Here is a 10,814-nt window from a genome sequence, read left to right on the forward strand (position 1 = left end):
CATAGCGCAGCGGTGGTGTGGATAATTTTGCCGAAAAAAACGGCGGAAGCGGAGCCGCCGAAGAGTAAACTTTCAGAAGTAAGTACTGAATATTATGTCACTTATTTATGCGCAAATGTTTTTATAATGAAGAACATTAAAACATTACTGTTGGCCACATGTCGGGAAAGTTATGTGACATTAGCGATGTTTGTACTAACTTGGTTTTAAAGCCTTTACTTCAAAATATACGCCGTTCAATAGTTGACTTTAATCTTACAGAGAATGTGATGATTTTATGGATAATTAAAGTCAGTCATATATCCACAAACACAACAAGCTGAAAGTCAGTGATGCTGCTCGGTTTTCAGTCCTGAATATCACAGCACAAGCAGGATTCACTGCACTGTTAATGTTAGCTATGTTATATTGCTGCCTCTGTTCGGTGGTGTCGAGCCAAACGGACTTTAACGTGTGTTTGAACGAGCTGACGGTTCACTCGTTAAGCTGAAAGAAAGATGCTTTAATCACAGGAGTCACACATGTGTCCACTGTACCATCTTGGAACTCTTTTTGTTTCGTAATAACACAATCCTCCTTCTCTTGTGCTGTTTTGTAGCAGTGTATACACCTGAGACTGTCACCTGTCTGTCTGTCCTGCACTCTCTCTCTGTTTCTTTCTCTCTGATTGTGTAATAAAAGTATGAACATTCATTTATAAGTTACACTTGTGTTTGAATCCTGCAGCTTATCACACATTTGATTTCCATGTGTGACAACTGCAAGTGTCCAGAGTGAGGACAGACTGAGGGACCCACTGCTGCACATCATCTGTGAGGCTTTGCATCCCTGATGATCCACCAGGACAAACTCAGCAGTGTGTGAGGAAGAGGAGGAGGAAGAGCCAGCAGCAGCTGACAGATGGAGAGAATAGACAGACCGTTCTCTGTTTGTGAAGGATTGCTAGAAAAGTTTAGAATCACTAATTGTCTGTCCTGAATCAGTCTTATTAGGTAATGTTCAAATAATTTTATCCTCCCAGTGTTTTCAGTGTGGGAGAAAGTACTCAGGGCCTTCAGGTTACACACTATGAAAGGCAGCAACAAGTTTAACATTCAGAAACCTAAAGTATGTATCAGCAGCAGAATGGACCTAAAAATAAATGTTTGTTTCAGTTCTATGAAGCTTTGAGTATTTTGGATTAGTAGTACTGCTGTGTTTGTTGCATCATATTGCTGTAATTGTTTATATGCTTTATATATTCTGAGGTAAGTTGATCTATAGTGTTACATCATATTTTATAAGGATGTTATGTGTTTGTATACTTTCTGCCCAGTTTGACCCATTTAGCAGAAATCAGCCTGTTTAAGGCTCTGATATCTATTCTGTATGACTTAAAGCAGTTATGACATGGTCTGATTTTCTCACCCAATAAAGGAATATTCAATATATCAGTCTACTCTTCATTTTATCAGAAACAGTTATCACAGCTTGTACATTTTCTTTTTATAAATATATGTAAGCAATGAGCCAAATTTAGTAATGCCAACATACTGAAGGAACAGCATTTGTCTCTTATATATGATACACCTATATATGCACTGTCAAAGACACTTGTCTTTGAGTGAAGATTTAAGGTGATAAGACATATAAATAACTGCAACTTGAATCTGTACTGTGGCTCAGTATTTGACACAGAGTTCATGTTCACTGCTGTAATAGCTAATAATGATTAATATAATAACTATAATATTGGCCATATTATATTTACATTACCAAAGTGATATGACTTTAGTCTCATGAACAACATTAGCTAATTGTTATTTACTAACTAATCTTAAATGACTGTTCAGTACAGAAATGAAGCCCAAAAATCATGTTTTACTGTCCTGTGGTCTCAGCCTCAGATACTTATCAAATCACACAAAGCTCTTGTAGAAACAAACAAACAAATTAACAAAATATGTTCTCCTTCATTTCTGTCAAACAAAGTTGTATGACACGTTTCCAGCGGTTAGTATCATGGTTGCTAGGCAACCTGGAAGCGAGACGGAGACTAGACCGTCCCATACAGACAAACTTGCCGTTTATTTTGCAAATCGAGCTCAACACTGCCCCTAGCGTCCTGGAGCACTTCCGTTGTGTTTTGGAATTTGCATGTGTTTTGGAGTTTGCAAGTGTTTTGGATTTTGCAAGTGTTTTGGAGTTTGCAAGTGTTTTGGATTTTGCAAGTGTTTTGGAGTTTGCAAGTGTTTTGGAGTTTGTACGTGTTTTGGAGTTTGCATGTGTTTTGGAGTTTGCAAATGTTTTGGAGTTTGCATGTGTTTTTGAGTTTGCAAGTGTTTTGGAGTTTGTACGTGTTTTGGAGTTTGCATGTGTTTTGGAGTTTGCAAATGTTTTGGAGTTTGCATGTGTTTTTGAGTTTGCAAATGTTTTGGATTTTGCAAGTGTTTTGGAGTTTGCAAGTGTTTTGGAGTTTGTACGTGCTTTGTCTCTAGGGGCCACCGTAAGAACTGAATGAATATATCTATATCTATGATAGATAGACGGATAGAATTCTTTTCAGCAACAAAGTCTAGGACTCAGTACTTGGCTCCATAACTGTCTCTGATACACCTTACTACACATAAAAAAGAGCGTTTCACGCACCATGTGACTTTTCCTCAGCACAGGGTGATCCTTATGAGTCCTAATATCTGATCCTAATGAGTCAGAGACATTATGAGATGGTGATTAAAAATCTATAAAAAAAATTAAAAATACAAACAAAATACCACACTGTTGGAGAACATGTAATTAATGCTGCAGAAAACCACCAGTCTGATAGTTTAATGCACAGAGCAGTAAAATAAACATTTTAATTCCAGTGACTCGTTTTTTGAATGGCCGATGTGATGATTAACAGGCAGAGTCAATCAATCTGCAGGAAAAAACATTTATCAAATACTGAAATCCAAAGGGACGCTGAAAAATGGCACCTACATCCATATAGCTATGTTGTAGGGATTTTAGGATTTAGGATTTTAGGGTAGTTTAAATTTCACTATTGACAATTTATGAGATTACATTTGATGGTTTTATACGTCTTTTATTTTGCACGTCTTCTCCCAGACACTTTGTGAGTTGATCCAATGTAAAAGTAAACCCAAAGAAGAGAGAACCTATGTTCGGATTCTATTCTTTTCTTCTACATTTAATTATTTTCTTTTCTTTGCTATTTTGTTTATCCTTCTCTCTCACCCTCACTTGTTTCTCTCTCTCTTTGTGTGTGCATGTGTTAGAAATGAAGGATATTCCACCAGTGACCATTGCCAAGTTCTTTATAATGATCGGATACATTACATTCAGTGTGTTTTTGGATCAAATGAAGTATTCCCCCGTGCTCAGAGGGCAACTGGATTGTATCGATACAAAGTGACAATAACTATATTATTTAAAAGTTTCAGAAAGGCCAGAAGAGAGATCAGAGGCTGACAGCTGACTATCAATGATGACAGCATAATGATTCAGTGCACTGGCATGAACATAAGTGCACTTTCGTGGTCAAGACAATACATAATTAATACATAATTTTTTCTCTGTCTTGTATGTATAGAAATACGCTTCTAAATTAGATAACATAAACACATCTATACTAGACAGGTTACTGTGTATGTTAAATTGTACAGGTGGTGGGTGCCATGTGTCCCATCTCCTCCCGCTCTCTTCTCCCTTCCCCTCACTGCCAACTGGTAGTAGCTGATAGCTATCTGGAGGAAGAGCCTTTGCGGTCAGCGACGACCTGAAACATCACCAAATGCTATTTCGTCTTTTGAGAAGATTTTTTTATTTTATTTTACTGTTCACAGTATTTGTTAAGTAGATTTGACCTGAATCCATCTGAGTGGCAAAACCACATCTTATCTTGTCTATTTCGGCTCATCTGAGTTCCCAGGACAACTAATGTTTATGCCAATGTACCAGGGTTATCCAATCATCATCATCATCATCATCAGAGGCACAGGCAGTTTAAATCGGGAATAACGTGTGAGGGGCGGAGCTGCTTCTGCATGAACGCTACTACTGTTTGTCGTTAACTGTTAACGACGCATATGCCTATTCTGACCAATCACGTGTTGACATTGTCTTCCGTATTTTAGGACTTGTCAAGTGGTGATTGGTGGAAAGCAGCATTGCGGTTCGGAAGTGAGTGCCGGTCATGACAGCAGAGACACAAAGATGGAGGTGGTTGGTACTATCCGCGGGCTCATCAGGTCGTTGCTCTTCTTGCTGCTGTGGTCCAGCTGTGAAGGACGAGACTCGGAGCTCAGCTATGTGACCTGCGGCTCTCTAGTCAAACTGTTTAACACCAGACACAACGTCCGACTGCACTCCCACGACGTTAAGTACGGCTCAGGTAAGTGTTCAGAGAGCTGCCGGTGTACGGCCACAGCAGCTCTGAGGCGTCAGCATTGCGCTTACTGTGCTAGAAGAGCTTTGTAGAAGCAAAAAATACCCGGAAATTCAACCCCAGCACAACTTCCGACTACCTTTCCCCACGCTGAAGTTAAGAAGAGGTTCGCTCCATGATTGCATGTCTTAGTTAGTCTTTGGGAGCATGCTGCTTTTGTGCTATAAGCACAAGAATGAGAAACTGATATTCCCATCAGTGCAGTTTGGCATTTGCTTTATAAGAGCATCCATTAAGTCAGTGAGTTTGGGGTCGTCCCCATCAAGCACCAGGGTTAGGCTGACTTTCACATCTGCCATTTGGTAGAGAGGCTTTGCATACTGTAACAGTGACTCACTGAAACTATGAAACTCACTTCTTTTTCATATCGTACGATCCTAGCAGATGTTTCGGCCTTGTCCCTGAAAGTTGCTGGTTTGAAAGCGAGGTAATGCTTGTTACATGTGTAGCCAGCCTGGGACAAGTGCACATCCACTTTAGCCTCATGTGACGTCAAACTTTCTCAGATAAGTCATTTTAGAAGTGAATATAGCTGAAATCATAGAACAGCCCAGACTTTAAGTGATGTCAAGTCAGCTTGCACTGACGTCTCTTTTGGGTCTCACATTTAAATGACAAAATCAACACTTTGAATTCAGATGTAGATATTATGTCTGCTTCATTTGTTATGGAATGACAGTTGAACAGGCCTCACCCAGCTATCAAGCTACTTGTCAGTCAGTTTTCTGTTAATTTTTTGAACCATTGAAATCGGACATGTGTATAAAGATGACTGTGGATTTTGTAAAGCTGCTTAAATGAAATGTGGTGGTCTACAGGTATATTTGTCCCACAAAATATGGACCAAACTGTCCCACCTGTAATAGTGGGAAAGGCAGGGCACACCTGGACAGGTCACTAGTCTGCACAAAGGGCAGTGGAGAACATTCAAACTCCACACTGAATCTAACTGTAGTCAGAACATTATAAGTTTGACAGGCTGCATCACAGAATAGAATATTTATTGAGCTTAACATAAAGGGTAATTGGCTCCACATATTAAGCACACAGTTACAAATCTGGGCTTTATATTGGATGGTGATTGTAAAATGGACAGACAAATGGCGTAGCATCTTTCATTTTAGAAAAACGGGTAAAGGTAAAAACCTATTCTCTGCAGGCAGCAGAGACAGTAAAACATGCCCACCCCCTTCCTTATTGCGACTTTTAGTTAGGAGAAGTTGGAGATCATGCAGCATCATACAACAAAGTTGACATCCTGTCCACTGTTGCAAGCTAGCATTCCTGCAGGTCATGTACGGCTTGATTTTCGTAACCTGGCACATTGTGCCGTTACTGCTGCAGCTGGGTTGAAGACCGTATCATTTTGTCGGTTTTTACCACTATTTTAATGACATATCAGTGCAGAAGCTCAAAGATGTACAGATAATACAGAAAGACATGTTGCAACAGTTTGAAAGGGTGAGACTTTGTGGAAAATACTTTGAAAACACGCACTGCAATGTCTTTGCTTCTAGTTTTCTTCTACTATATGAGTGCTGATGTGGCGGTATTGTCAGGTGGGAACATCTTGAGTCTCTAACCCATTCAAAACCCCAACTCACACCTTATGTCAAGTGACCTCAGTAGGTCACATGATAAGTTGGGCCAAGGTGTCACAGTGGTTTCAAGTGAAATCTCTGGGAAACGCAGCTAGCATCTCAAGCTTCAGTGATTTAGTAATGTAACATATTAGTTTTGTTTTTCTAAGCTCTAATGATGATGTTGATATTTATATAACAAAGGAATGGCCCACACCTGCCCATGAAATTCAGTAAAAAAAACAAAACAAAACAGGTTTCTTGCAAGTGAGTTTGGGCAGAGCTGTAATGGCAGCTGCACTAGCTGCAGTCTTCCACGTGTATTTTTTTTCCTGTGCTAGTGGTTTCTCTTTTCCTATCAGCATGTAAGGATGGACAAGAACAATTGTAGGTGTATGCTAGACCCATCTGTTCCGGAAAAACTGCAGCCTTGGTACATAAGCTCCCTACCATGCCAGTGGTACTTGACAGATAATTAAATAAATACACATTATTATAAATATTATATCAAAGGGTATCATAAGTATCAATTCTGGTGACATCCCTGATATATAACAATATAAAATATATACTTAAAGTCTGAACAGGGACGTCCACTTTTACACAAGATCTTCAACATGTGGATGTGACAGGATCTGATGTTGAATAATCTTGTGTACAGAGCGAGACTGATGGGGTAGTGAGCTATGTTGACCTTAAAGCCTTTCTTTCTATGTCAAAAAATTGGCCCTCTTTTTGCCCAGCTAAATCACCATAGCAACTTATTCACCATGGTAACCTGGTTGGGAGCAGGTTATGTGTTTCGGTTCAAAATTGTCTGCAAGAGATTCTTGAATGTTTAAGTGCATTAGACTGCTGTTCAACTTCACTGTCAGTAAAGTACCAGCTGAGACTGCACTGTGTTGTCACTGGAATGTGCATGTGTTCAGCTGGTGATGCAGAATGGCCAAATGTTTTCATACATAATTCTAAATACAGAATTAAGCTGCTTGTTCTCATTTATACTGCTAGAATTACAACTACTAGGACACAGGACATACACCAAGAATGAATGAATCAATGAATCTAATTAATTTCACTGTGATCTTCAGACAAAAGTGAAGTGTTTTCTACCTCTCCTATATTAGGCTGTGTGACAGTAACATTTTTACGCTATCAGTATTAATGTTAATAGTGATTTTTCTACTGCATTAAACTCTTGTCCTACTTGCAAAAGTATTACGTTTTACTGTTATATTGTTTTGATGTTCTTGTTTGGATTTTTGTCGTTGTCATCGTCATCTCTATCATCATTAGATCGTGTCTGATTGGAGTAGCCCACACTCAAAGGGACGATGCAGTCCTTTTCTTGTGAGTGCGCTCAGAACCTGAAGTAGAGAGCCTGACTTATCACAGAAACCCAATAACAATCATGGCAATATACATTTCCTCCAAATAGCATTTCAGTTTTGTTATGGTAGTCAATGTTCAAAGAAAACTCAACTGTGTTGAACTTCCTTCATCGTTCAGGGAGGGGCGGCCATCTGCTGCAACCGGTTGGGGTGAGAGAAGGAAAACAGGATAAACACATGCTGTTGAATAGACAGAGATGAATAACAGGTACGATTCAATGCAGAGAGGTCTATTAACACATAGTGAGTGAGAAAGGTGACTGGAAAGGAAAAACTCAATGCATCATGGGAATCCCCCAGCAGCCTACGTCTATTGCAGCATGACTAAGGGAGGGTTCAGGGTCACCTGGTCCAGCCCTAACTATATGCTTTAGCAAAAAGGAAAGTTTTAAGCCTAATCTTAAAAGTAGAGATAGTGTCTGTCTCCCGAATCCAAAAGGGAAGCTGGTTCCACAGAAGAGGGGCCTGAAAACTGAAGGTGGGCCATTTATATGGATACACTGTAATAACATGGGAATGGTTGGTGATATTAAAGTGCTGTTTGTGGCACATTAGTATATGTGAGGGGGCAAACTCTTCAAGAGTGACCATGGTGGCCATTTAGAAGTCGGCCATCTTGGATACAACTTTTGTTTTTTTCAATAGGAAGAGGGCCATGTGACACATCAAACTTATTGGTAATGTCACAAGAAAAACAATGGTGTGCTTGGTTTCAACGTAACTTTATTCTTTCATGAGTTATTTACAAGTTTCTGACCACTTATAAAATGTGTTCAATGTGCTGCCCATTGTGTTGGATTGTCAGTGCAACCCTCTTCTCCCACTCTTCATACACTGACAGCAACACCGCAGGAGAAATGCCAGCACAGGCATTCCAGTATTCGTAGTTTCAGGTGCTGCACATCTGGTATCTTCACACCATAGACAATTGCCTTCAGATGACCCCAAAGATAAAAGTCTAAGGGAGTCAGATCGGGAGACCTTGGGGGTCATTCAACTGGCCCACGGCGACCAATCCACTTTCCAGGAAACTGTTCATCTAGGAATGCTCGGACCTGGCACCCATAATGTGGTGGTGCACTATCTTGCTGGAAAAACTCAGGGAACGTGCCAGCTTCAGTGCATAAAGAGGGAAACACATCATCATGTAGCGATTTCAAATATCCAGTGGCCTTGAGGTTTCCATTGATGAAGAATGGACCCATTATCGTTTTACCCCCATATACCACACCAAACCATCACTTTTGTTGGTCCAACAGTCTTGGAGGGATCCATCCAATGTGGGTTAGTGTCAGACCAATAGCGGTGGTTTTGTTTGTTAACTTCACCATTCACATAAAAGTTTGCCTCATCACTGAACAAAATCTTCTGCGTGAACTGAGGTTCCTGTTCCAGTTTTTGTTTTGCCCATTCTGCAAATTCTGTGCGCCGATTTGGGTCATCCTCGTTGAGAAGCTGCAGTAGCTGACGTTTGTAAGGGTGCCATTTGTGAGTAGCTAATATCCGCCGAAGGGATGTTCGACTAATGCCACTCTCCAGTGACGTGCGGCGAGTGCTACGCTGTGGGCTCTTGCTGAATAAAGCTAGGACAGCCACTGCTGTTTCTTCATTAGTGACAGTTTTCTTGCGTCCACATATTGGGCAAATCCAACACTGAACCAGTTTCGCGAAACTTAGCAAGCAGTTTGCTAACGGTAGCATGGGAGATGGGTGGTCTCGTAGGGTGTCTTGCATTGAAATCTGCTGCAATGACCCGGTTACTGCGTTCACCAGATATCAACACAATTTTGATCCGCTCCTCACGTGTTAACCTCTTTGACACGTCAATGGCTGTGAACAAAGAGAAACTTGTAAATAACTCATGGAATAATAAAGTTACGTTGAAACGTTATTTACATTGTTATTTTGGTTAGTAATGTTCTTGCTGTGCCATAACATCTCATTGGTGATTTCGATGGCATGCAGGCTGTTATTGAAGTAAATGGGCAGAGTTGGAGATCATCTGCAGAAGGTTTTGGTGCCGTCACATTATATTAGCAAACCTTGAGAATGAAATTGTATATAATGGGCATATAGCCTGTTCTATGAGCACAATGCTCAACAAGTCTTTGTCTACTTGGCTGCTGAATCTTAACAGGCTTGCATGCACTGAGCACTCTGTGCTTCATTGGTGGAACAGTAATTAATAATTCAAGATCAAAAGTACTATAAATGCATGATGCCTCGATGACACTTAATTGTATAATTTTGTGTTTGTGTGTAGGCAGTGGACAGCAGTCTGTAACTGGAGTGGAGAACGCAGATGATGCCAACAGCTACTGGCAGATTCGTGGGAAGCCCAACAATCCATGTCTGCGTGGTGCTCCCATCAAATGTGGCCAGGCCATTCGCATCACACACATGAAAACTGGACGAAACCTCCACACACACCACTTCAGCTCTCCTCTGTCTAATAACCAGGTCAGACACACACAACTGTTTCTCTTGCTCTTTTAAACACATGTGGATGTTCACCAGGGTACAAATGCTTCCCTTCTCCTCTGCACCATTCACAGGAGGTGAGTGCTTTTGGAGAGAATGGCGAGGGTGACGACCTGGACGTGTGGACGGTTCAGTGTGAAGGCATTCACTGGGAGCGCGACGAGGCTGTGCGCTTCAAACACGTGGGCACCGACGTCTTCCTGAGTGTGACGGGCGAACAGTACGGCCACCCCATACGTGGACAGCGGGAGGTGCACGGCATGAGCTCCCCCAATCAGCACAACTGGTGGCGTACTATGGAGGGCGTCTTCATCCAGCCCAGCCAGGAACCGCTGCGCCACGATGAACTCTGACATCATCATCATCATTAGGAGACATGAGCATGGACATGCTTCTGCCTGGACCTGATGTATGACTTGACTGAGAAATCTTTTCTATGTGAAGCACTCGGGGTGTTTTGTGACATGAAGGGGGTTGGCAGGCATTATTTGTGTGTACGTAGTGTAGCCTCAATATGTTCTTTCAGCTTCTTCCTTGGAGAATGTGATGAGGGATAACATTGAGCCAGGGGAGATGCATGAGGATGGCTATAGCCCTGAAGAAAACTATCATTTGATTAATTTTGTCCAGAAATACATAATGACATGTACTGTATGTAATAAAGCCTTTCTTTATTTCATATTTGGTGTATATAGGTGTAATTAGAGCACACTTCACTGTCTGTCTTTTCGCCACTGTTCCTGTGTTTGCAAGATTATGGTATCTGGATTCTTTGCTGAGCTTATCTAAGCTTAGTAGGTTGTCTAGATGTCTCCTGCTACCTTAACTCTAGCTGCTGCATTGGGATTGGCACAACACAAGACTGGCTCCATTATTGATCCTGTCAGCCTTTCTGTTTACACTGCAGTGTACAACCTGCCAGACTCACAAGGT

The 10,814-nt window shown here is 41.1% G+C and overlaps 1 protein-coding gene across 1 annotated transcript; it reads left to right on the forward strand.

Moving 5' to 3' along the window:
- Positions 1 to 4,057: 4,057 nt before the first annotated feature.
- sdf2l1 (stromal cell-derived factor 2-like 1) lies at positions 4,058 to 10,560 on the forward strand. Its single transcript, XM_084945793.1, has 3 exons — positions 4,058 to 4,375; positions 9,664 to 9,860; positions 9,956 to 10,560. The coding sequence occupies exons 1-3, from the start codon at positions 4,198 to 4,200 to the stop codon at positions 10,232 to 10,234; spliced, it is 654 nt and encodes a 217-aa protein (XP_084801919.1). The 5' UTR covers positions 4,058 to 4,197; the 3' UTR covers positions 10,235 to 10,560.
- Positions 10,561 to 10,814: the final 254 nt, after the last annotated feature.

This window comes from Perissodus microlepis, chromosome 12 (assembly GCF_051167445.1).
Source record: "Perissodus microlepis isolate ML-2025 ecotype Zambia chromosome 12, ASM5116744v1, whole genome shotgun sequence".
NCBI lineage: Eukaryota > Metazoa > Chordata > Actinopteri > Cichliformes > Cichlidae > Perissodus > Perissodus microlepis.